Below are 27,529 nucleotides of genomic sequence, written 5' to 3' on the forward strand. Positions count from 1 at the left end.
GTTCTTAGGGAGATAATAAAACCGGGACAGGGTGTGTAGAAAAAACGGGTTATATTTCCCCGATTTTTTACGAACTCTTCAAATTTTTCGCGCATTCCTAAAATTCAATACTAAAGCCTTCCAGTTTTTCAAGTAAATCAGAGTAAATATTGCGAAAAAAATTTAAACTCGCTTTCGCCAAAATGCAAAGGCACTAAATGTGCCGAAAATACTAAGGATACACCGTCATTTCAAGTCGTCAGGACAGGTCGTCGTCAGGCAAACTAAATAACGTGAGCGCGTATCACAGCTCGATACCTTTTTTAAAATATGAAATATGCTTTTTGTTCTCGGTCTCTGAAACCTTGGCTCAAGGTAAACCTTAAAGACCAAAATAGGAAGATCTTGCAAAATTCAGAAAATGTTGTATGAAGCATTGTTGGTTTCTTTATACAAAAATCAAATATATTAATCCTTCACTAATATACATACAAAAAAAGGAAATACTGTCGGTTTTTTGGTTACAAATCAAAATCACTCGGAGATATATGGTTGAAATTAAAAAAGTATACAAATCAAAAAAGATTTACAATTCATTACTATTTTACTACATAAAATTTACAAAACTTGAAAATATTGAAATTAAAAAAGATATGATTTGTGATGAGATTCTTCTCTTCAAAGGAAAACAGAAAGCGGCATGGAATTCATCTTTTGTTCGTTTAATTCTTCAAGCGCTTTTGCAACAGGATTGGTCAGTGTTGCGTTGAAAGTACTCTTCAATACTGAATGTTGTAGAAGTGGACTCAACTAAAATGGAAATAGAAATAATGTAATCTCAGTCGAGCAGGTTCTGATAACTGCATGTATGGCAAGTATTCACACTAAAGGGTAGAATGAATGATCTGTTACACCACGTTTTTTTATATAAGAACAAACTATATAAGAACATAAGGCTTCGATGGCCACAATATTAAGAACAAGTTAAGAACATGTTAAGAACTTTACGGTTTAAAACTCAAAAAGTTAACAACATCCGAAGGCATCAAAAATTTTGGATGTTCTTATAAAAAAAGGTGTATATGATTAGAAATAAGGCGAAGGGTTTGTCTGGTCAAAACTGGTCAAAATAACATAAGAACTTGCAGTTTTGATTTGCTGAAATTTTCCTTATTTTTTACCATGGTCAAGATTGGGCTTTTCAAAAAAAAAATTGAATATGGAGGGTGGAGGATAGTTATATTTATCTTTTAGAAATTTACCCCCCGGACATTGTGAATTTTGACCCCCCGAGCAGGTCTGACCCCCCAGATAGAGCAAGTGTACCCCCGGATAGGGCAAATTTTGTATATTTTTCACTACCTCCGGACACTATATCCTCCACCCCCCCCCCTCATTTTTCTGGAAGAGCTCATTGTTAGTATAAAAATTAAGGTTTTCAAACTTCTGGTTGGTGTTTCTTTTAAAGCACTAAAAGTTCATAATGAGTGACAGAGAATTTAAAAGCAGTAAATTTTGAAAATTTCTGAACTCTGCAGCAAGTCTATTTATCCCTCGATGCCAATAATTTTGCCAAAAAATACAATTGTTTTCAGGTCTAGTACACGCTGGTGTAGTTAGGCATCTTCAAAAAACCCAAAGCTGTAAAAACCTACAGAATATTCGGAAACCCGAAGCGTTGTCTAATCTACTTTTATGATAAGTAAACACACACAGAGTGAATTTAGCGTAAGAATAATAAATCCATTTTCTAAGTGGATCGAAAAAATATAAGGCAAGAGGATCACAGTTTTATGCTTTTGTTTGATTTTCTTAAAAAGTGATAGTAGAATAATCCTCTTATAAAACTTACTGTCAAGATTTGAGTTGTGTCAATTAAAAACATGTTTACTTTAGATGAATGATATGGCTGTCGTGATACTAGTTATACAAGATGGTAAACTGTATGTGTTGATTTAAGAGATAACGCATTAAATTGGTGCTAAGCTTGCGGGGCACCTCGAGAAGACCGCGTAACTAAAATGATACCCTCAAATTAACAATAGGTCTATAGATTTAGCATTTTCAAACTCAATTTGTCGCAGGAATTCCTGGATTTGCAAACAGGGAAGAAGTTTTAAATTGTTGATTCATTTTTCGAGATATTGGCGTTATTTGATTTCAATACATTCAGTAAATAGACCTTTTTTCAAAGAGGACATCCTGTTGAATAATTATGTAGTCCAGCAGAAAAAGAATGATAAAACCGTGCATAATCATTACAATATGCATGATACAGTAATTATGCATGGCCCTACCATATGGTTGGACTACATAATTATTCAACAGGATGTCCTCTTTGAAAAAAGGTCTATTCAATTTTCAACTCCCCCAGACAATACTGATCTAATCAGTGATTACATCAGGCACGTTTCTTGAGATCTCTTTATGGACTGTAAAGAATATGTAAGATCACTGCAATTGATTTACCATTTGAACACCCGTGAAAGTGGTGAATTAGCCGAAAAAAGGAAAAAAAATTTGCAAACATTCGACCTAAAGAAAAATCATGACTGATTTACGCTGCTGCATGCTGTGATTGTTGAAACTTGATCTGTTACAGGCAAGAATACACAGCTATCATTCCAATTTACAGTTGAATGCTAATTGCTGTGAAAGGTGTTATTTTGTATGTTACATGGTGATCAGCCTTCAATTCAAACATTATCGTATGATCCATGGAGGTTTACGACCATTTGAAACCAGCGAAACCCCGTGTGGAGCTCAGAATAGGCTTTATTAAGACTGTTCAACTACTGTAATGAAAAAGATCAAGGAATCCTGGGTAGATAGCTATCGAAAGAGGAGCTTTAGGGTCACCTTCATACTATTCATACTAAGCTTTTAGGGGCGGTTCAAAACCACCCCTTAACTTTTGAAAAGTTAGGAATTTACAGAAAACTTCATGCCAAAAGTTCCATTATTTCAGGAGCTATTAACATTAGTTTCCCCCCTGAGCAGAAACAGTCCCCCTAGTACGAATAGGGTTACACTTTCGACGATATAAGATTCTCGTAATAAGGATCAAAAAGAAATTCGTATTCCTCTTCAGAAAAGAAGATTGTGTGACCCAACCCCTTTCTCTCATTCATCTTAATCGGTTTTCAATCATTTTCTTGATGACCGAAACTGATGTTGTGAGGAAAGGAATTGTGTTAAGAGGCCTAGAAAATATGTCCTAATCCTTCTGAATTTTGGAGCTAGAAAATTTAGGGACAGTCTCATGCGAAGGCAAAGGCTCTTTGTTATAAGAACACAAGGCTGAAATTTGGCCTAAACCTAAGAACAAATCAGGAACATTCTGAACCTTAGACTAAGTTACCAGAAATTTATTTTAACTTTTATAGCTTTTATAGCTTTTTTATAGCTTAAATGCATTAAGACAATACGTAAAGAGCATTATAAAGCTTGAATATTTTGAAAAATTAAGAATAGCTGAAACCTCTTTCAAAATTAATGTGTTCTAATAAAAAGGTCGTACTAGGAAGTACTGAAAACAAGGGAATGATGGATTATGTTTTGAAGAAAACCTACTAAATAAATTATGAGAAGAACTAGTAAAGGAGGAAAAATTACTAGTTTTTTATAAGAACATTGAGAATCTTCGGGTGTTCTTAATTTTGCGAGTCTGAAGCCTAAAAATGATATATAGAAAATTACACGTTTTAGAGCTAACAAAGACTTAAAATGGTCTTAGAATATTTTTATTTTTTTTGGCCAGGAAGCTTTTGTTCTTATATAAAACAGCATGTATATCAAGGAAGTTTCTTTCAACAAGGGAGGTATAAAGGAGGGGCTGTGAAAAAGGGAAGGGGGTGATAATGGAGCCCATTAAAACTAATAACATACGAAATCTAAAAAAAAAAGTGCAAATTTTTCATCGTGAGGAGATAAGCTTTGATTTAGACCGAGGTTTATTTTAATCAATAGCTAAAAAAAAAATTGATCCTAATAGATATCGCGTACTAAGATATATCGATTACTAATTTTCTCTTTTTTTCATAACTTTGATATTGGATGGAGTATTATCCCAGATTTTCATTCGTTTATCCTTATATCATAGATTTTTCTATGTGAAAATTTATTAAGCAATAAATATCATGGGGTGTATAAACCATCAAAGCTCCTGTCCCATCTCTCAGTGGGAATTTTTAAGCCACTATGAGAAATTTTCATGAACCCTTAGAGCCCGATAAGGTTGGAGAGTCTATTGTAATGGCAGCCCTTTAATATGATAGCGGTGTAATACGGAGGGGGGGGGTACTAGGGTTGAAGAATTGTCGCCGTTTGGCTTTGGCGTTAGGCAAAGTTTTAACACTGCAATGGCTTTGTTGCGGGTTTATAAAAGCAGGTGAAGGCAGACCAAACGCAATAGATAAAACGATAAAAAAAATAAACTCGAATGAAAGGTCAAGCAAAGATGCAGAGGAAATGGTAAGCTTATTAACCTTGTAGTTAAAACTTATTGAGAAGTCTTATTCGCAGACTTCTATAGATATACTGTACTTCCTATAAGAAACGTTTTCGTAAGAGGATGAGCAGAAGCCTACTTATTGAGATGCAGTAAGTAATGTATGCTAAATTACCTTAATCTATAATAATAAGTCATGACGCAATTAAAAGAACAAATTATGTATGGGACCATTTAACATTAGGTGATAACAATACATGATAGCATGATTTTAATTGGTCATGAAACTTCAGGTATTTACAAAGTTCAGTGGATATAAGTTGATAGAGAGTATCTTAAAAGAATAAACGGTTCTCTTGATTGAGCGTTTTGTAGTCACATGTAGTCACATGAATAATCCTCTTTAGGCCCAGGCATTTCTAAGCTATGTCATATCTTCTTACGTTTCGAGCGTAAACTTTAAGTAAGGCCAAAAAGCCTGGAGCTGTATATTATTTAGACTAAGGCATTTCCAACCCATGTTCATTATTGAAGGTTTCACAAGGAATGATAGAAGAATTTTGGAGCAAAAATTACCAATTATAAGAATCTAAGAAATCTAAGAAAGAGAAAAAGCTAACCCCTGAACCTTTCAAAGACAGTCTCCCTCGAATATTTGCAAAGATGCTCAAACGTCTATTATCGTTTTAGATAATTTAGATAATTTTTGATTAACAGAAAGCTAAAGGACCTAAAGTATTACATGTTTGGAAAACATTTTATCATTGATTTTTATCCAACAACATTAAATTGACTAATAGGCAAGAAAGGATCCTCGATTAGACAGAAATTTAGGACTTTCTTAACTCTCCGTTATATTTGGGACCTAAGAAAAACAAAAATCAAAAAAACATATGTATTTACCTGATAAGAGCCTGGTCCAGGGACATTGTTATCATGTTGTTTGAAACGTGATTCTTTGGTGACCAAGTTACCACCAGGGACATCTGGCTCTTTGATATCATAATGACCAGGACCTTGATGGAGTTAGAGAAAACAAAGATTTCAGAGGACGATTTCCCATTCAACAAAAGAATAACTAAAAATTCATGCCACGGCATGATTTTGTAAGCGGATAGGCAAAAAATATAGCGAATAAAGGAGGCGCAGCCATGGTTTCAATTTTGTATGTGCCTTAAAATGGCCCAATTTCAAGACTGATTTTGCCAGAATTGTAGCCATTAAAAGTATGGCGCGAGCCCCGAATGTCAATGATTTAACCACAGTGTTGTTTCGGTAGATTTTAAGGTTATTATTAGACATATCAAAAATTGGTTTTCCGTCTTATTCCATGCCGGGCAATGGGCTTTTCCAGAAAAATTTATTACCCCCACTTTTGAGGATATTGATTTTTCGAAGTATCGAACCCCCTGGATATCCTACTTTATTAGTGTAGACTACCTGAATATCCACTCTTAGAAATATGCTCAACTCCCTAGATATCCTCTCTTGTAAAGATGCTTACCCTGGATATCGTATTTTTTACTTGAAAAGACACTTCACCCCCTGGATATCCGCTCCCTTGTAGATATTTAACCCACTGGATATCCACTTTTGAAAAAAAATCGTTAACCCCCTGGATATCCGATATCCTCAACCCCCCGTTGAGGACTATTTCTGGAAAAGGCCAATCTTGGATTCACTTAAATTGATATATTGAAAGTACCCAGATTATTCGAAAATGAACTTCAAATAGAAATAGTGAACTTTGCACTCTGCCTTACCAGGTAGTTCAAGATCAGCTTTCTTATGTCTGACATCCCTTGGTTGTGAGAAACGTTTGGTTGACGACAAGAAACCTCCATTGATCTTCTTTTTACTTTCAGTGATCTTGTGTGTATCCCCGTACAACACTTTCCCTATAAAAGTAAGTTATTGAATTAGCAAAGTTGCAGAAACTTGGATCGGTCTGCAGTTCTCCCAGTTGCGTGGTGTCAGAGGATACCCCCCCAACAGAGCTATTTCAAGGAGGCAACAAAAAGGTGAGGGGTACCAATAAGGAAAATCGTAATAATTTCGTAAACCAAGTTTAGGCAGTGCTCATCTAAACGTGAAAAGGCGCTCATTTATTACAAAAATGGCGAAAAAATAAAATATCTACAAACAAAATATCTTTGAAAGAGCGTCAAATTTTTGCTTGGCAACCCCAGAATTTCTTTCCCATCACGTCACTTGTTCAGGCTTCCTTGTTAACGTGAAGCAAGTCAATTTTACATATTTTCCTAACCAAGCACAGGCTTAAGGATCTTTTATTGGAGAACAAAAGAATCATTATTTTTATGCGGGCCCTATGTCCAGGAGGATCGCAACCACCACAACCATATTTTCAATATAAACATTTCGAACCTTGAGTTTTGTCAAACGATTTTGCGACTTCGTATGAGCCAGGCGGTGGTGCATCCTAAAATTCAAAAGAAAAACATAATCAGAAGAAAATCAGATAAACATGGAGCGTGTCTTACTCAAATACAATACAATTACAATACTTCCCACCAACCTGAAAATATACATAAAAATATGATAGATCATCTTCCTGGAAGATCGCCTGAAAAAAAGGTCCCCATCACCAAAGGAAGATCCTAGGAACCACCCTCCCTCCAAGAAAATCACCAGCATCGTGCTTATTCTTATTCTCTTCAACCTTCTCATCGGAAATTAACACCAAATTTCTTCACTTCAGCTCTAAAAAGGAGCAGATAGATTCTTCCATCTTCATGTTTATTTGACTCCTTCTTCGTCTGACTGGATCAAAAATTTTCAACGACTTCAACGAGAGAAACGATACTTACATTAGGGTAATTAGGATGACCTAATCGATTGGTACCCGATTCGAATACCGCATGTTTCTTATGACCAATCGATTGTTGAATGTTCGATTTGACCTCGTATTCTCCAGGACCTATAAGTGACATATTTTACTAGTAATAAAAACGATCTTTAAAGGACATCATCATTTAACGTATCTCCTATCCATGGTCCCCAGCGAGCCGTTTGAAGTGAGGGGGAGGGGCAAAATTTTAGGAAAAAAATGGGAAGAAATTTTTGCAACTTAAAACACCTTAAAAATTGAAAGAACAACTTTATCCTCCTCCCGCGACGCACTAGCACAAATTTTGAGAAACTCTTTTTGTTAATTCTACTTCGTCAGCATGAAAAGTGCGTATATATAAAACATATTATTAAAAGAAAATCTTCAATCATCTCGAAGATGAAATTTTGTCTATCATTCTTGGTACAATGTAGTAAAAGATAGGTATTAAGTCTTGGCTGTTTGAGGAGTCCGGCGTTACATTCTTTTTATAGCCACACATACTCAGAGTTTCAAATTACCTACCGTTTTCATTATTTTTAGTAATTGATAAAGTTACCTCTTTAGGTAAGCTACTCATTGGGCGAGTTTGCAGTAATCGGGGATAAAAAACACACATGTATATTGCGAGGCAAAATACAAAATACAAAAAGCTGACCGAGCTAACATACGTCAGTTAAGGAGAATAATGAACAATAAATTAGTTTTTTTTCCAGCGATTACATAATAGATGACTTGGTTTTAAACTCGAAAATTTCAGTTAAAAGTAGACTCTGAACTATGTGTGTCTGAAGCCCGAGATGTCCGAGATTCGATACCATTCGATGTTGGAATGTTGGAAAATTTAAGCCTGAAGACCTTTCATACAGTCTTTACAGATCTCGATGCTAGACTTTTTTGATAGGTGTTTAATGCATTTTCAAACTAATTTACACTCGATATTAAGCGAGAATAAGTATCTATAGATATCATGAAATGGTTTTTTTTCACATGAGAAGAAAAGTTTATTTCTTTGCAGGGTAAGTCAGGTCTACTTTGCTTTCGGGTCAGCCTGCAGAATAGAAAGGTTCCGTAGCGTCAGCTAAGACCACAATGAAGTTCAAAATATCGAGGATTTTGGTTATTTTGCCGTTATTCGATGTAGCTGTCATCATGTAGAGTTGATACCTGGATGATCATCTTTACAATCTAATGGTGCCAAACGATCTGCTGTCGTTCCAAATACTCCTTTCCGAGTTGAAGATAATCTACAACAAAATGAAGGATAGAATAGCAAATTGTTTCGCTCGCTTGTGAGACTCGGTGTCAGAATTGCTTTCAAAATCTTAAGTAGTAGTCTAGTAGGACTAAATTCAGAAGAAGAAGAACATTTTTAGGCACTTTTTGGCCCAAATTGACCCAATTTTTTTTCTTCAGAAATGGGGCACCGTCACTTTTTGGGTACTGTCATTTTGCATCAATATGCAAAAAAATCAGAAAAAAACTAATGAGCCGATCTCGGACGAACGGACGAACAGACGAACAACGAAAAAACGAACATTCCGATGGCAGATTGGCGACCGCCCACGCTAAAGCTCTAAAGGAGGGGCCAAATCCCATCAGAGAGGAATAATAATAGTCAACCTTTGACGTGCCGTATCTCCTGGTGGATTCAAAGACAATCAAGGTCATAATATTTGAGAAAAAAAGGGAAATCCACTGGGAAGTTTTTGAACCACAATCGATTTGTAAGTGCTCTAAAGTAGGTTGGAAGGGTAGAGTTTTAACATGAGACTTAAGACTTTAGGAAGACCTTAGGATAAATATGAGGATCCAAAAGTTCAAAAATAGTCCAATAAGACTCAGAATATAGCCTGGAAGTCTTCCAACCCCTCCCAAATTGAAATATTCGATTAAATTAAAGAGATAGCCCAAAATCGACTTTCTCGCCAGAACTTCTTGAAAAACGTTAAAATAACCAAAATTCTCAATATATTATGACCTTGATTGTAACCTTGCGTGTAAACCTGAAAGTATTTTGGTTTGACCAAAAATCCCCGAAAACGAGGGCTGGGGTTCAAACCTCCCGCTGTAAAGTCCTTGGCGCGGTCTTGCAAAATTCCGTAATCTAAACCTTCCAGATGTTAAAATTTCGCCACCTTCAGAACTTTAGCGTGTCGTATAAAAATTTTTGAATTTGAACCAGATAACTTAAAAGTGGACGATATGAAACTTTCAACAAAGTGTGCGCAAGAAGATGCCAAAAAATATGCATGAAAGTTTACAGAATATTTTTCTATTTTACTTCACTGTACAAATATAATATACTTTCAACTTACTTTGCTTGCTTCTTTAAATCTGTAGCTATGTCTTTATGATTGTAAGTTCCAGGTCCTTTTCAAAGAAAAAGAGAGAATAACGTCATAATTATCATACACTAGCCGGTACCCGGCGTCGCACGCCGGTTAAGCTGTAGCTGAACGCACTAAAAGTCCTATCGATGTTAAGCTGGCTTAAAAAAACGATCAAGAAAAAAAAAATCTCTACAACGTTTAACTCTAACCTTCCCCGGGTGTCTTATCTTTTAACCATATTTGGATCGTGTACTGCCCCCCCCCCGTGACATAATTTTTTGTTTAAGTCAAAAGTTATCAGAAAGAGCATCGTTTACTGTACCAGTGTCGTTTGAAACGACTCTGCAGGTAGTTATTTTTCTCGCTTCGCTCGCGTTAAATATGCCGTCCAGTTTAAATGACAATTTTTCAGGAAAAAGTGGGAAGGTCACAAAGAATAGTGCAACTCTTTGTTTTCTATCAGATCGAAAAAAAATAAGACAATTCTAAGTTGCTTTTTTTTAAACCCTTTTCGAATTTAAACATAAAAAATGACGTTCACACTTTTTAACGTAACGACGACTTGAATATTTTTATAAGAATAAAGAAGTGAACTAATTTTTTCTTATATCGTCCTTTGAATGCTGTTGATTGTCCACAAACTTTTTAATTTTCATGTTTTGATTTACTTTTGAAATATTCTTTCTATGAAATGAAATTGTTTTGTTTTGAAAAGAATTCGAATGTCATTAATAAATACGATCGTTAAATACATTCGAAACATTTAAAACAAAAAGAAGAGAGAAAAAGGCAACTCTGGGCAGAAATTAAAATTACTAAAATGTAGATGGGCCTTAAATTTCAAAACAAAGGCTGAATAAAGTCTAAACCAAGCTCTATCCGATCTTTTGCAAATGGCGCGAATCCAATAGAACAAACTTGTGGAGCAAGAGACTAATAAAAGTCATAATTTTAAAACACAAACAAAGCGAAAACGAAAGTGGTGACACACAGACACACAAAGCACCGCTATTAATATATAGATTACAGACACGGTTGCATAAATTATCATAATTAAGTGTTGATTGGTTAATTCTTTCATAATAATATCGGCAAATATTTGACAGTTTTTTTTTCTTTTGTTATGTAAATGAAGTCGACTCATTTTGCAATAATATTTTGTGAATGTGTTTTTTTTCTGTTGAGAAATGTAATGAGAGAAAACTCATGTTGTGTGATAGAGAAAAGTATGTAGTGTGTAGTTTACTGTTTTATTAATAAATTTTATGAAATACAGTAACATTTGTTTCTGGGATAATTTCGTTTTAGAGGTGTAGCTCAAGGTGCAATTTATTTTCGATTCCCTTCCCTTGTAAATAACTTTATAGACAATTTTGAATTTTGTAAAAAACTTAGTGATATTTTTTTATGGTGTAGCCCTGGGTAGCGCTCTTTCCCTTCTTTAGATGACAAAGATGCATGTATTGTAGTCGTACATATAGCAAACCCTATCAATTAGAATCTTTTTGTCTGGGGGGTACCCAGTTTGTACATATCCTTTTCAACTTTTTTGGGATTAGACCGATTTTCTTTGTGGAAATTTAAGAAGCAATGAAGAGTTTTGGCAAATATTATGGCATTTTTCAAAGAAAGTTGAAAAAGAGCCTGTTCCCAATGTTCAAGATAATAGACTTTTACTGTTATATTTTCGTCTGCTTTTTTATCAAAGCTTTACAGTATTAAAGGTCCAAAAAACGAACGTTTCATTAAACAAAATGAGCAGCATTCACGCAGTTGGCGATGAAGAATATGAAACTTTGGTTGCATTAGCTAAAAAGACTTTTGCTGTTCCCGTCAAAGCTAGAAGTAAAATACAAAAGAATGCTGTCATTAAATTCTGGCGATCCAATGGAAAATTCACTGCTGAAGAAGATGTATTGTATTATAAGGGGAAAAAGGTATGTTAAAATGGTTTTATTATATACATCTTAATTAAAAAACAGGCTGACATGAGGCTTACTGAGGCTGCACTAGACTTGAAAAACAGCGACATATTCACAAATTCAAAAAGATTTTCGTTCCCATTCTCTTTTGTAAACTGGAGACGAATACCCTTTTGGCGTTAGGGTTAGATTGGTAAAAGTTTGCTTTTTGTATTGATCGGCTTTTTGAAAGAGATTTCTGTTGTGCCGAAAAAGCTTAAAAGGATGCCAAGAAATATGAACAACAACTGAGAAACCAAAGGTAATAGAGAAGTCGTCAGTCCGAATTCTAATCTTCCTTAGCTTAGATGTCTAAAAAAAAAAAAAAAATTCTCAATCGATGCTCTCTAATTCGACTTTCAAGGAGGATTGGAATTTTCAAGAGTGTTGTTTATGAGACAATATTATTGAAGGAGACTTTCAATGGAGCAATCGAGTAATGGATCATATCTAATAGTACAACGTCGAAATTAGAGAGCGTCAACTGTATGCGAACGGAAGGTAACACTCCAACAAATTGACTATTTGTTACTTTTGTTTTCATTTTTAGGTGATCAAGAAAAGTCAAATCAAAGCTATTGTTGATAATCTTAACAAAGATAAACCAGCTGGTTATAAAAAGATTTATACCAGAGTGAAAGATGATTTTGCTGGGCTAAGTCAAAAACAAGTTCGAGATATCAAATCTAAAATAGCGGAACAGAAGAAGAGAGATGAACAATGTCCTCCTTCTATGTGTGTATTAGACCAATCAAATATGCAGGAAAACGATATACAACATTCTAAGAAGGAGCCAACAGATTCTTTATATGAGAATTCTATGGGTGAAAGTGATCAAAATACACTACTTCCTCGGGAAGTGTACAGTTCCGGAAATACATTATCAGGTGCTTCAATGTGCATAAATGAACAAAAAGCGACCATAGAGCCACCATCGAAGATACGCATCAAAGAAGAAGTTGATCCAGATCAAATGTCAATGGTAGACAATGCTGCTTCATTGAGTTATCGAGAATGGACTGTGAGACATAAAGATCGTTTTTACAAATGCAAATTTACGGTAGAACCCATTATAAATGATCCTTATCAAAATTTACCATATAGTCACAACAATGTTGATCAGAATGTTACCAGGGCTATTTTAGATGATGTGAGTGGTGAAATATCAAGACATTTGAATGACAATGTGAATAATGAAACGATCAGCTCTGGGGACTCCATACCTGGCGGTGGCATTAGTAATTATTTAGGAGAAGATATAACTATGGTGCAACCGAGTAGCTATCTATGATTACTCGATGTTTAGGATGTGATGAGTGATGGGTATAGAAAGAATTTCACGGTCCATAAAGTCGAATCATACTGTAGGATGTAGGAAACTTATTGCCACTCTAACAACGGAGAAAGACCTACACTGGATAGGTAAAAAGTCGCTTCAGCTTGTTAGGTGTCAGTCTCAGAGCCGTTCTGTGTTGTTTACGCAATTTGTACGCAGCAAAAAAACATTGCCGGCATGCCCGTAAAAACAGCAGAATGATCCCGTAAATTAGTGTTGCAACCAGGTTTTGTAACTATGGACGGAATTTGTTAAAAAATCTTTGCCGGAAATAAAAAAAGTTTACCTATCCTAAGGTATCCCACACATACCCGTAGCTTTCTGCTATCGGTACAAAGTTTATACTCGAATATCAACGCCAGATGATGTTGATTTAAAAGACCACACTGAAGTAGAGTAATATCTTCTCAACCAGTAAACAGCGACATATGATTTGTTAGGACTACAACCTTTGCATAGCATATTTAATACATAGGACTTTTGTAATTTATTTCTTTAACTTGTTTAACAAACTTTGTGCGTGCCTAAAGTAATCATTTTTACGAATCTGTCCACTTGCGTACTAAACTTATTAGTATAGTAGAATCCAGGTTTTTTTTTTGTCTTTGATAGGCTGATGAATGAAAAATTAACCCCAGCGAATTCTAGATTCTAGGCTGGCGAGTTTAAAGAAGCCCATTGTATTGATTAGCGTGAATGTGCACTTGAAAAGGCGGTCAGAATTTTTTGACCAGTCACTTGTAATTTTCTCGTGTCGAAATTCGCATCTTACCGAGCCTAAATAAGACTCCTGGTAGAATCAGTACTATAACTCATTACCTGGTGTTTTGCGAACATGGTGGTCTTTTCGAAATCGCGTTGAAGTTTGACCGAACGGACTTTTCTTCATTCCACTTATTCTAAAATCGAGAGGAGAAATTCCAAATAACATAAAAACAATATGAAAATCTTTAGTTTTCGTTACCCAATGAAAATTGTAGAGGAAAGAAATCTTAAAGAGACCAACTCTGCTAAAATTTGAAAATCCCATCATTTGAAAACACATCAAAATCCAAGCTACACGTTTTTTAATAAGAACAATCTATCTATGATCATCAGGCTAAAATGGCTGAAATACTAAGATCAAGTTAAGAATATTTTAAAGGCTTAAGGGCACTAAAACATCCAATGTCTTAAGGAATTGCATAAAAATACTTACAAAATGGTGAAATTAGGAGCATTTCAAAAGAAATTAAAAATATCCGAAGTATTCAAAAATTTTGTAATGTGGAAAGTCTTAACCTAGCTTCGAAGGAGCATAAAAACCAAACAGTACCTACCTGTTACAGATTTCAAGGGCGTGGCGTGGATCATTATACATCCCAGGTGAAGGTGTGGAATCGTAGGCGTTTGAAAATCTCTGGAATAAGATTTCAATATAAATCATCAATTAAAATTGATGTTGATTAGTAGCATTATTTTACATCAAAAAAATAACTTTTTTCACCAACCCAAGTCTCTTTCATTAATTCGTTCACCACGTGGGACTTAATTATCGAAAAAGGTATCTAGTTTTCTTAAAAATAGTTTTCACTAACTATTTGATAATCAGGCTTCCCATATAAAAAGAAGCGTGACCAGTTTAAAGCTGACAAGCCCTCCGCTCCATCTTGTTTTCAATTCTGGTCGTAAAAAGCGCGATTCGAATGCTCCAAGATTCGAACGATTCTTTTGAAAAAGTAAATTAGAAAACATCATGGTGGACTTGCCGACTTCAAAACTGGAAACACTTCCACGGAAAAAATCTGTGAGCAATTAGCTCATCTAGTGTGTAAAGAAATATGATATTTGTGCATACTTTAGCTTGTGATCCGAAAGATGGTCTTTCTGTAGCATTATCATTTACTTTCTTCGCTTCAAATTGTGACTTGATTTGATAGTGTCCTGGCCCTGGTACAGCCTAATAGAGAAAAAACAATATAGTTTTAGCAAAAAAAAATTTAGGCATGAAAGCATCGTTTTAACACCATTTTAATTATAATTACAATTATCAGATATAGATACATAAAATTGCTAATGGTCGAAACATTTGGTTTAAAAAGTAATTATTGTCACATCCAGGGTTTCTTACAACTGTTTAACCCTGTAGATTGGTTAGTACAACTAATCTTTCAATTCACCCTCATAAAGAGGACCAATAAAATTTACCTTCTTTGTTTCTTGTTTAGTGACAATTTCATGATATCTTGGTAACTAAAATAAAAAGGTTTTCTCAGATTAGTTAAAATTTCTCATTATCTGATTGGCTAATAGCCCTAATTTTGCGTCCTTTTTCAATTACGTATACACATGTTTATATATATTACGTAAATTTGTTGTTACAGCGATATTTATACGGTTTATGTTTTTGCGTATCTCGAGAGTACGAACCCTGCGTTACAGATCCAGTCTACCCAGTCTAGCCACCAGAAAAAGTTATCCAAAGAATCGTACAAGAAAAGTACCTTGAAATTTCACCCCTATTTTAGAGAACAAAACTGAAGTCTCTCTCCGCAAACAATAACACTAGAATTAGGATATTAAGGCTGTAATAGTATATAATAATAACAAACTTCAAAATTCTCACCACCTAAACACAACACATTCTCCGTCTCCATTGGCATTTAGCCCCTTAATCTTATACCCACTGACTAAATATTCCTTACCGTGTTACAACGACACAGTGGGTAGTGATGTGTAAAAAATGAAAACAAAATGAGCATACCTGCGCAGCTACCGTATTTTTCTGCTGTTCTTCCATGATCTGCAAAATACGAATTAAACAAAACAAAAGAAGTTAATGGAAAAGGTCTTACCCTTAATTTGACCCAACAAAATGAAAAAAGTAAGGATTATCCGGTCAAACATTTCATTCGTAGACCCATATTCGGCAAACTAAACCATCCTAAAATCAGGAAAACGAGCATCGAGAAAGAAAGTAAAAATATTTACAAATACTTCATGTAAAGAAAGGAGGGTGGTTGAAACGGTTACAATAAGGTCATACTTACAAGATCGATAGGGGCTTTAGGCTTTGGCTTATATGGATCATATGCTCCAGGACCTGGTAGGTCTTCCACTACAAATAAAAATAAACAAGCAACATGCTGAATGGACCTACCTGATGATGAAAGTTAGATAGCAATGCGAAAAGAAAAATGAAAAAAATCAGTCAGAAAATATAGCGTTTAGCGTTTAGTATTCACACAACACAATAAATTCATCATTGATTGTTGATGGGGGGAGAGGGAAGGGTTGTAGGGAAAAAATAAATAGGAAGTTCTGGTCGCAAAAATCAGTTTTATTGACAATTGAATCATGCTTGATGGTGAGCATTGTTATCAATAATGTTTTTGTGTGAAAAACATAGAAATATAAGGAAAAAATCCAATGAAAATCTGCAAAAACGACGATTTCCGGCATTTTCAACCGGAAAAAATTTTTTCTCAAAAATCGAACTCGGCCATTTTTTGAGTATTGCGAATACGCATCTTTCTGCAAAAAATCAGAAAAAACTTAAAATGAAAATTCGAGAAAAAGTCAAAAAACCGGTTATTCCGGCATATTTCCGGCATTTTTGGCCGGAAAAAAATGTTTTTCGAAAATCGGGCTCCGTCACATTTTAGGTATTGTCATATTGCATCAGTGTGCAAAATTTCATAAAAATATATAAAGTATAGCTCGAGAATAATTCTTGAAATTTAATTCAAAAAATTCTTGTTCGTAGAGCTTTTTCTTGGCCCAATAAAAATTCTCATAAAAAGGCATCTTTCTTGACTATACTGATTTCGACCCCCCCCCCCCCCCCGTTTATTCAACACCCTCCCCGTCTATTATATTTTACAGAAATTTCGGACCCCCTTTTATATTTGGACCCCTCTATTATTCGGGTCCTTAGAGCAGAATATTTCAAAAGGAAAATGAAGATAAACAAGCAACATGCTGAATGGACCTACCTGATGATGAAAGCTAGATAATAAGGCAATAAGGAGAAAAATTAAAAGAATCAGTCAGACGATATAGCGTTTTGCGAAAATGTATAAAACATTAAATTTTATCATTGATTGTTGATGGGGGAAGAGGGAAGGGGAGTAAAATCAATTTTTTTGAAAATTGAAACATGCTTGATGGTGGGCGTTGCTATTAATAATGTTTTTGAATGAAAAAACAACCAATTGTAAGGAAAAAGTCAAATGAAAATCTAGAAAAACGGCGATTTCCGGCATATTTCAGGCATTTTTCGCCGGAAAAATTTTTTTCAAAAATCGGACTTGGCCATGTTTTGAGCATTGTTAATACACATCTTCGAGCAAAAAATCAGAAAAAACTAATGATGAAATCTCGAGTAAATGCCGAAAAACCAGTGTTTCCGGCATATTTCCGGCATTTGCGGCCGGAAATGAATTTTTTTCAAAAATCGGGCTCCGTCACAATTTAGGTATTGACATTTTGCATCAGTGTGCAAAATTTCATGAAAAAATGTAAAGTACAGCTCAAGAAATTCAAGAAATACTGTTTTTCCGGCGAAAATCGGCTGTTCCGGCGATTTTTAGAAAGTTCCGGCTTCAAAAATCAATTTTATTGAAAATTGAAACATGCTTGATGGTGGGCATTGCTATTAATAATGTTTTTGAATGAAAAAACAACCAATTACATGGAAAAAGTCCAATAAAAATCCAGAAAAACGGCGATTTCCGGCATATTCCGGCATTTTCGGCCGGAAAAATTTTTTTCTCAAAAAACGGACTAGGCCATGTTTTGGGCATTGTTAATACGCATCTTTGAGCAAAAAATCAGAAAAAACTAATGATGAAATCTCGAGAAAATGCCGAAAAACCAGTTTTTCCGGCATATTTCTGCCATTTTTGGCCGGAAAAATTTTTTTTTTCGAAAATCGGGCTCCGTCACATTTTGGGTATTGCCATTTTGCATTATTGTGCAAAAAATTAGAAAAAACTGATGAGCCGATCCCGAGAAAAGCTGGCAACAGACGAACGAACGGACGAACGGACGAACGGACAAGGGTTAATTTAAAGGACTACCTTAAGGTAGGTCCAAAAAGTTGATTAGAGTAGATTACGAACGCAAACGTCTAAAATGAATCGTTCATTGTAAAAGTTTGTTAGGGGTAGAACGATATAAGTTTGGGGAGATTTTTTCACTGGGTTGTCCACCGGGGAGGATCTGGCGAGTCACTGATATAGGGGTGTTTGACTTTTGAAAATCAAACTATTTTCTTACCCCTTATTTTCCCTTGCAGTTTTGCCTATGTCGTCACTTTTTTGGTCATAAAAACTTTTCCCGGGCGTAATCCGCGTCTTCCCTCTCAAAAATATCTTGTAATATACTGTTCTTTGGAATAGACTAAAAATGATTTGGTCGTAAAAAAGATGTCACGGGACCCCAGGTTTGGCCCCCTACTACTCGTCGGATTCTAACCTTTTTTGATACTGGTTCGCTTGGATGTCATGTTTCCGAAGTGAATTCCCTTGTATTTCTGTACAGCCTTTGTATCGTCCTATGGTAGTATAAAGAGAAGAAATTAGATTCTTCTCACACAAAGTACACAAATCCTATATCTAATACAATCATATAAGGATAAGGTATGTAAGAGTTTAAGGCTTCGAGGTTAAGAAATTAAAGAACATTCTAAGGCTTTGTAGAGCACTATAATGGAGCAATCAAACCATAGTATAAGAAAGCGCCGCGACTGAAAAACTGCCACTGGTCGATTAAAAAAATCATAAGCTGTCCAGCTATAGCTTTCTTATACTATGATAAAACACTTATACTTTCTTGAGGCTCACTTGATATTTCGAACAAAGATTCTATACATTTAAAGATATTCTTTCTCATGTCATAGAAAGTGTCACTATGCTGACAAAGCAGGATAAAGAATAGAATTTCTTAAAATCTGTGCTTAGAAGGTGTGAAAAGAAAATAATTTATCTTTCTTTTATTTTTAAAATACTGTGCAAGGAAATACGTTAAACGTAGTCCTTTAACGACGCTGCTTACATAGTTGATTTTATAATATGCTGGTCCGAGAGAACAATCTTTGGCTGGGATCTTTTGTTTTTGTAGGCGGCCATCTTTACTTTCTTCGTAACCGTAAGCTTGGCCAGGTGATGGGATGGACGGAGGAGCAGATTTGCGTTGATAGTGGATGTTTACTTGACTAGTTTTGTTATCCTAAAATAAAAGATAATGTGAAATGATAATGATAGGTCAAATTTTCAAAGTGTGATTTGTATTTAAGTGTAAAATACCAAAACAGCAACATCTCCACATTTACATTTTTATAAAACCAATGTCAGGTAGCTTCTTTAGAGAACTTTAGGGTAAGTGTGTCCATTCGCATGTCATATCTCAGAGCTTAAAAATGTTTGAAACTGTAGGCCTACAACCTGGAAATGTATGTGTATCAACTAGGGAGACAGGTTTTCAATAGAATAAAAAAAGAGAAAAGTAAAATTCTTGGATACAAAATCAAAGTGGATACATTTTAGTATATACCTTTTTAAAAGGCTGAACACCATCCTCGCATCTATATTTTTGCTCTTTCAACCAATCAGACGGTTTAGATAAATTGTAGGTTCCAGGGCCGGGCGTGTCACGTGGTTTATCGTGAAAACGCATGCTTTGATTGGCTAATGCGGATCCCCCAGAAATAGTTTCGTATATTCGTGGATTATAGGCTCCAGGTCCAGGTACAGCTGCAATATCACTTTTGACGGCTAGGAAGGAGTTTCGCATTGACATAGAGAGGAAAGGCGCATATCCATCTAAACAGTATAACAACAAGACATCATTTTCAATCTATACTTTAATTTGTAGACCATATTCTAAAAAGCTTGATCATCTGAGCTTTGGAAACAGTTGTCTTCAAATAATAGTATTCAGATGTTCTTTTCAGGCTTTTCGACTTGATCATAAGACACTTTTAAAGCAGAGGAAAAAGAGTCCAAGAGGGCCAGAGAGCACTTAATGCTAAAAGAACTTCACAAAACACCAAGGCACATGCAAAACTTTCATTGCAATTTTAGGAACTGTAGCTGACTGAAAACATTGGAGAAAATGCACTTTGTAATCTAAACTCTAATCTCCATTCTTCAAAGTGACGAGTACCGAGCTCTGAAATAGAAAATCTCAAAATGGTAAACGTATTCGTGGAGAAGTCTTAAAAAAGCATGATAATCTTAGCTTTTGAATCAGTTATCAAAACAATATTCATTCCTTTACTTTCAATAATTCAATGTAAAAGATTTATGATCAATTTCTGTATAAAGATTATAATGGAATTTTTGTTACCTTGCTTTCTTCTATTGGTGAGATCAGGATCATATTTACCAGGGCCAACTTCATCAGTGGTGCTAGATGTTCCCAGGGAGATAAGACGAGGTGCACGGTCATACATTGTGGAAGTTGTGTTTTATTAAAGTTATATTTTAAATTTGTTTTTTCACCATGATTTTTTTGTTTCTTACCTAAAACGAAAGAAATGTTTCTGAATTAAATTCTAGTTCTCATTACAAGAAATTCATTAAAACTGTTTAAAGAAAATTTTTGCCCGAATATAAAAGAGAAGACAGAGAATTTGCTATAGCTGATGAAAGAAGTCAGTAAATTGAATGATTTCAAGTACTTCTTTCATAACATTACATAATATTTGCTATATACAATATTTTTTAAATCAGTATTTTACAATTGATAAACCATTAGACTAAAAAAAACCATATGGAAGAAATTTTAATGGTCTGGAAAAAAGTTGCCAAAAGTACTTCAAGGATGATATTTCCCTTATATTTGACCTCTTTGCTGCTTTTGGTGATCTAATAATTCTTAAAACTTTTACGATACAAAAAAATGAAACAACTTTGATTGATCAAGAATAGGACAAAAAAATTATCTTCAATTTATATGAATGTTGGAAAAATTTAAGAATTTTAGTTAATTTTGGTGGATCATAATGGTCTTTGTTTAAAAACTGAAAAAACTTTGATATACACAACCAACAAACCAAACGACCTACCCTTTTACCTGGTATATTTGGAAGGTATTTCAAAATCCAGATTGCACATCATATTTGAATTCCAACAATTTAATGGTCGAAGTATTGAAAACACTGACAATTAATGGTGATAATGCTTTTAATTTTGTTTTTAATGGAAATTTGGGATTCAAGTAGAAAGTCTCATTTGTTTTCACAATAATGTCAGAGTTGGATGGTGCTTCAACTGCTAGCTCACCTTTCAAAACAATGAATGTGAAAGGGTCATGCTGGTAACTGGAGTCAATCTCAAAAATGACTTCATTAGTTTCAGCAACTGTATAATCCATTTTCAGAACCATTTCGTAAAGAAAAACACGTGGTAAATCAATAAAATTCTTTTGTTCTTTGATAAGGTTGAGCACATGGCTTGGATGCAAATATGCTAACTGCTCATTGTTTAATTCAGCTGTCGATTCCAAAAAGACTTGCCAGATCTTTTTCCATTCCATAAATTTAGCACATTCAATAGGATAGTTTTTCAGCAATGCTTCAAAATGCCATTGATGAAGTGTGACGCAATGACATGTTTGTTTCACTTTAGAAGAATACAGCATATTGTTGGTATTACCCAATAAATTTTCCTCACAAAAAGCAGTACAAGAACCACTGCACTCCACTTCTGCAAATGCAACCTTTCTCAACAGTTCAACTGTTCCTTCCAAGATCAAAAACAAAGAACTGTTTGATTCATTCTCAAATGTGAGCAGTGTATTGGTTGGATGAACCTCAATGAATTGTTTTGATAGTTGGTTTGTCAATTCCATTACAGCCTCTTTGGACCATTCATAAAACAATGGGCATTCATGTAAACGACTCTGTAATATAGCTCTTGGTATATCGATCGATAGAAAAAGATTTGATGAATCAAGATATCCTTGTTTGATGAAATAAGACTTGACATCTATTGAAGGTTCATTATCAAGAAGAATCTTTTTCACATTTGAATGTGGTAACATTGCAAAATGACATTCACTCTGATTATCAACAGAAACAGTGCATGTATATGGCTTACCATAAAGACTAGATAATTCACCAAAGAAATCTCCACGTTTCAACTGCCGAATAACAGTTTTACCATCACTTCCAATAACATTGAAAATACCTTTGATAACAACAAAAATGCCCAAAGGTTTATCACCTTCCTTAATAATAACAGTACCAGGAGGATATGTTTTTTCAACTACCTCATATCTCAACTGTTGAACATTCTCATTATAAATTGTAATTGGTAGTCTCTGCATAGATTTGATGAAGACCTGGAAAGATGCTTTGGAGATGGTTGGCTTGGGTGTTGGGACATGACGTTCATCATCTTCTGGATTATCTTCATCTTCATCATCATCATTGTTGATAGTTTCAATACTTTCAGTAGATTCTTTATTCCCCATTTTTGTAGTATTGATATTATATGTTTACTTTGATCATGAATATTGCCCTTATGTATTACAATGAAGTGAATACAGTTGCTCTCATATTGTTTTCTGACCAGCAACCAGAACCGTTGGAAAACCAACGGATCCGGCGAGACTCGAACTCACAACCATGCCATTCGCTGGCATTTGCTCTACCATTGAGCTACGGGTCCATGTGGAACCAGAGGACTCAATTGCCACTTAGTAGAGCTGGAGGTGAATTCTTGTCTACTGACTGGTCAGAGACGCTGAATTGGGAGAAATCCATCTCCACATTGCTAGTGTGTTGGAATCCACCAACTACTACACTAACGGAAGGTTTGGGCATGCGACCACAGGTATTAATCATGAATATTGCCCTTATGTATTACAATGAAGTGAATACAGTTGCTCTCATATTGTTTTCTGACCAGCAACCAGAACCGTTGGAAAACCAACGGATCCGGCGAGACTCGAACTCACAATCATGCCATTCGCTGGCATTTGAGATGGAGATGGATTTCTCCCAATTCACCGTCTCTGACCAGTCAGTAGACAAGAATTCACCTCCAGCTCTACTAAGTGGCAATTGAGTCCTCTGGTTCGACATGGACCCGTAGCTCAATGGTAGAGCAAATGCCAGCGAATGGCATGGTTGTGAGTTCGAGTCTCGCCGGATCGGTTGGTTTTCCAACGGTTCTGGTTGCTGGTCAGAAAACAATATGAGATCGACTGTATTCACTTCAATGTTTACTTTGCATTTCAGAGAGAACATTAGAACAAGAAATTAAAATTGTCAAACAATGAACTATTACAGTCAACAAGATGACACATGAATATATAAAAACATAAAAAAGTATCAATCAAAGTCTCACAATTCTAGAATTCATCTAAAATGAGCTAATAGGCACATCCAAAGAAAATAATTTACCTTGGCAAACAAAGGATAACCTTTACTGTGGCTTTTACTGCAATGCTGCATGTTGCAAAAAACACTATTTGAAGAGAACCACATTGTCAAAAATAAGAGAGTTTGTATCTATCCAATGCAAAAAACTTTGGAATCAATAATTGAGTGAGCTAAGAAAAGAGAAGTCAAAAGACCACATCCCTTCCACATCCCTTCCTTCCCGATTTTTTTTCGGGGTTTTCAAGGTTTTCAAGGTTTTTTTGGTCATTTTTAAGTGGTTTTTCAAGGTTTTTTGGCAAAAACTTTGGCACTTTTCAAGGTTTTTTGATACTCAGTTGATATGGCTCTTTACAGGAGTGGTAGGTGAAAGAAAAATAGAGGACAGCAATTAAAAGCTTTTGGTGCCGGGGGAATTACTTCCACAGTTAAATTCCTATCTCCCTCTCGAGAAGAATACCACAAAAAGAAATACTCCAGCTCCCTAGTCTTCCAACTGTAGAAATAAAGAATTAGATGCAAAACCAATTGCGACCGAGGAGGCCCAACCATGGTTTGCGCCGAAGAGAGAAAATTTTGATTTTGACTCTTTCAAATGGCTAAAAAACGCCTTGTTTTTGATTTTGTTTTTTACAAAATCAATTGCCAAAAGAGTTGTTTTAAGAAATCCTCGAAATTTTATTGATGAACGGCCATTATTCCAAGACGCCCTGAAGTGATTTGAAAATTGGGGAACAGTCGATTTCTTAGGGCTCATGCAGATGGAAAATTAGTGACAAAAACTCAGCTAATGATAAAAGAATATGTTGCATTCGTTGCAACAGAATCGCAACAGAAACAGGGAAATATGGAATTCTCTAGGCGGTTTTTTACTTATTCTTACTTTTCGAATGACTGGAGGGTGCTTTTCAAGGTTTTTAACGATTTTTCAAGGTTTTCAAGGTTTTTCCCAGAAAATTGATAGTTTTCAAGGTTTTCAAGGTTGGCTGGTTCATTTTCAAGGTTTTCAAGGTTTTCAAGGTTTTCAAGGTCCCGTAGACACCCTGCTTCCTCCTTTCCTTCAAGGCAAAAGTCAAAAACTTTTAAGTCATTTTTATGTTAGCAAGATTCTTTTTGTTGTTTCTGTTTCTGATGCTGTCTTCACTCTGTTCACAGTGGCAACTCCAATTTTCTTCAGACAATCAGTGACAAAATACTTGGCACAAAAGGGAAATTCATCGGGGTGTTTTGAAACCACAATCGATTTGAAAGTGCTCTAAAGTAGGTTTCGAAGGGTAGAGTTTTAACTCTGAGTTTTAACGCTAGACTTAATCCAAAAGTTCAAAAATGGTCCAGTAGGGCTTGAAATATAGCCTAGAAACCAATAAATCCCTCCCAGATCGAAATAATCGATGAAATCAAGTTGAAGGCCTAAAAATTTACATTCTCGCTCGAACTTCAATTTTCGAAAAATGGTAAATTAGCCAAAAGTGCCAATATATTATGACACTGATTGTAGTCAAGGCATTATGCAATTCAGACTATAAAATAGTCTTTTATCTTTTACAAGCCTCTCTTTTGTCTGGCAGCAATCAAACCAAAACTAAAATGACTTAGAAACCTGCAGGTCTAAAAATGCATAAAACACAAAACATACTAAGCAGTTATTGTACAAAGTCGGATCCAATATGCAAACAAAAATATTCAAATTCCAATTTATAACGTCATAAATCTGGTTTCTTGGAAGTTTTTTTCAAAAGTCTTATTTTTATTTTGTGACGTAACGTCAAAAAGAGATGCTCAATTGTCATTGAACTCGTTGTTTGATATCAATTTTTGAAATATGTAGTCTCCATGGAAGCTATGTAAAAAATATTGGACAGCAAAGAAGCCAATCAAATGTCGCTATTTACGCACATCAGATAATAATGCATAATAATAGTATAGTGAAATCAATTTACAGAAAGATTTTATTTTTTCCAACACTCCCCCTTTAAAGAAGCAAAAACCTGTTTTAAAAGTTTCTAGTATATAGGTATGAATAAATAAACATTCCAATCAGAGAAAGATTTCTCTCCTCTTCTCACAGGTGATCCTTCTTGTGATTACCATTTAAAGTTTTTACTTTTCAAATCCGAATGAAAAACAAAGGGAAAGTGTTTTCCCTCAGATTAAATAAAAAGAAGATTAAAAAGATAGCATTAACCTCTTTCATTTATGTCAGCTATCAAATAATAAACAAAAAGCATCCACAAAAGCACCCATTTTCCAGTAGAAAATGGTACATTTGTTTTATTGACAGCATTATCTCTCTAATTCTCCCTATTATAAAATTCAAATTTTTCAACTATATAATGTATAATCATGTTATATATGCATTATGTTTTATGCATTTTTGGACCTGCCAATCCTTGTCACTCAAATTTCTATATTGTTATTTTGCTGTAGTACGCTTTATTTTTTCGCCCTGCAGGGGGAAACCAAGGTGTAATAGGTGCAGTTTTTCTTCAAACGGGAAAAACTGTGGTGGTCAAACGAGGAAAAATAGATTTTTGCATTTGTATAAGACTGATTCAGCAAAATCCAGTTACAGTATGCACTCTATCTTCAACCAAATCTCAAAGCAAGTTGCATGTTCCTAACTGACTAATTTTCATCCACAAAATAAAAAAACAAACAGAAAGCTATATGCGAGCTGCCAGGTCAAACAAGAAAGCGCTTTAAAGCCTTGGCAGTTACATCAAAATGCCTCGAAAATGTCAATATGAAAATTGCGTAATCAGAGAACGTATGTCTCGCTCATTATAAAAAGGCTGAGACCAACTTTCAATAATTGGATTGTAACATCAAGTTAAGTCTTGTTACTGCCGCAGTGCAGTAATTAATTTGTATATTTTCAAATGTGTCTCGTGAGAATTATCATTTTTATTGTATATAGTTAATTGTCTTTTATCGCCTTTATGTTCTGTAATTACACGTTTTAGTTTTAGTATTTTCCTTTGGGATTTAAATTGCATTTAGAAATTTATAGATTTTTTGTATAAATAAGAGACTTTGTAAGAGCAATATTGTGTGAGCTATGCTCAGAGAGCGTACGTGGTGAAATCACAGTTTTTCACCTATTGGAAAATATAATGTTTTATGTTTATTCAATTGAGTCGATTCTCGTTTCACCAAGTTTGGATTAAAGGTTTTGATGGCAGTGGCCTGCCTTTACAAGTCTCTTTTGTTAAGTCACCAGGGGGTAAATAAAACAGACGTCTGATACATTTATCGTTCGTTTCAACTTGACGATTTGTTTAAAACTCAGCCTCCTAAATATTTGGGATAGGTAAAATATGTACAAAGAAATTCATACTTTTCCAACCCGGCGAACAATAAAATATAATTACCCTTTCCAAATAAACCTCTTTGGAATTGGTGGCGAACGTAGTCTACTCTGACGTAATTGTAAAATTTATGTGATAGGAGTTTGACATAGTAATGTAATGTTGTTTGGGGAATTATGAAGTTCTGTGGAATTTCGATTGCATTTCTTCAGGTTGATTTTTTATGACTTCTAATGGTACTTTTTCTAACGAGTTTGATTACTTTGATCTCACACTTATGTCTTTTTTTTTTGCGTCCTTTTCCGTGATTACTTTTATTTATATTTTTAAAGACAGGTAAGAAGGCATATTGATGTAACTGCTTGGAGCTAAGCAACGTGTTAAATATCCTGTACACACATATATACTTTCTGCAATTTCTTAGAAAAATGGCTGATCGTGGGTGAAAATGACATCACACGGAATCGGTCTCTATATAAGGGCCACACGACACGTAGGCTAAGCATGCTATTAAAAGGATAAATCCTCAACTCAGACAGACATACAGACAGATAGATTTCCCTGCTGCGCTGTGTGAAATACTTCATGTGGTTGTCTAGTACAGAATGCTGCTGTGGCCTGTGCTGTTGTAGAAAACTGTCAGACATTTTTGAATTTTATCATATTGATATTCTATACCGTGAAGTGGGGTAACTTGCATGAGCGGAAGGAAACTTGCCATAGCATAGCCTATCAAATGACTGACCAACCAAACAAAGCAGGCAGCAGAAATTCAAAACAAATAGAGGGGGGTGCACAGTGCACGAACGGCAAACTTATTTTTCACTTTTCTCACTTACTTCTGGTTTTTACATAAATCCTTTTTGACCATCTCGTAAACAAGCTTGAAGTCCTTCTTTCAGTTTGTTTTCACTTTATTTGAAAGCTTCTTCTTGGGATAATAAA

General features: G+C 35.0%; 2 protein-coding genes across 2 annotated transcripts; one reads left to right on the top strand and one right to left on the bottom strand.

The window, feature by feature from the left end:
• Positions 1-401: 401 nt before the first annotated feature.
• Positions 402-20,408, bottom strand: LOC136802802 (sperm-tail PG-rich repeat-containing protein 2-like). The gene is made up of 17 exons (XM_067059567.1): positions 20,237-20,408; positions 19,442-19,710; positions 18,944-19,117; positions 18,365-18,443; positions 15,937-16,004; positions 15,651-15,689; positions 15,095-15,139; positions 14,745-14,846; positions 14,227-14,306; positions 13,727-13,806; positions 9,596-9,650; positions 8,445-8,524; positions 7,258-7,367; positions 6,815-6,869; positions 6,193-6,327; positions 5,333-5,445; positions 402-789 (listed from the first exon to the last, which is right to left on the bottom strand). The coding sequence occupies exons 1-17, from the start codon at positions 20,340-20,342 to the stop codon at positions 658-660; spliced, it is 1,722 nt and encodes a 573-aa protein (XP_066915668.1). The 5' UTR covers positions 20,343-20,408; the 3' UTR covers positions 402-657.
• LOC136802803 (uncharacterized) lies at positions 11,351-12,945 on the top strand. Its single transcript, XM_067059568.1, has 2 exons — positions 11,351-11,547; positions 12,122-12,945. Exons 1-2 carry the CDS (start codon positions 11,365-11,367, stop codon positions 12,860-12,862), a joined length of 924 nt encoding a protein of 307 aa, XP_066915669.1. The 5' UTR covers positions 11,351-11,364; the 3' UTR covers positions 12,863-12,945.
• Positions 20,409-27,529: the final 7,121 nt, after the last annotated feature.

This window comes from Clytia hemisphaerica, unplaced genomic scaffold, assembly GCF_902728285.1.
Source record: "Clytia hemisphaerica strain Z4C2 unplaced genomic scaffold, Clytia hemisphaerica genome assembly, whole genome shotgun sequence".
NCBI classification, from domain to species: domain Eukaryota; kingdom Metazoa; phylum Cnidaria; class Hydrozoa; order Leptothecata; family Clytiidae; genus Clytia; species Clytia hemisphaerica.

What these genes read in the sequence shown, in the direction of transcription:
- LOC136802803 (XM_067059568.1), top strand. Translation starts at nt 11,365, where the DNA reads ATGAGCAGCATTCACGCAGTTGGCGATGAAGAATATGAAACTTTGGTT. An exon ending in TGTATTATAAGGGGAAAAAG is followed by an intron (nt 11,548 to 12,121) that starts GTATGTTAAAAT and finishes TTTCATTTTTAG; the next exon opens with GTGATCAAGAAAAGTCAAAT.
- LOC136802802 (XM_067059567.1), bottom strand. Translation starts at nt 20,342, where the DNA reads ATGTATGACCGTGCACCTCGTCTTATCTCCCTGGGAACATCTAGCACC. An exon ending in GCGAACCAGTATCAAAAAAG is followed by an intron (nt 16,005 to 18,364) that starts GTTAGAATCCGA and finishes TTTTATTTGTAG; the next exon opens with TGGAAGACCTACCAGGTCCT. An exon ending in CTGGACCAGGCTCTTATCAG is followed by an intron (nt 790 to 5,332) that starts GTAAATACATAT and finishes TTTCCATTTTAG; the next exon opens with TTGAGTCCACTTCTACAACA.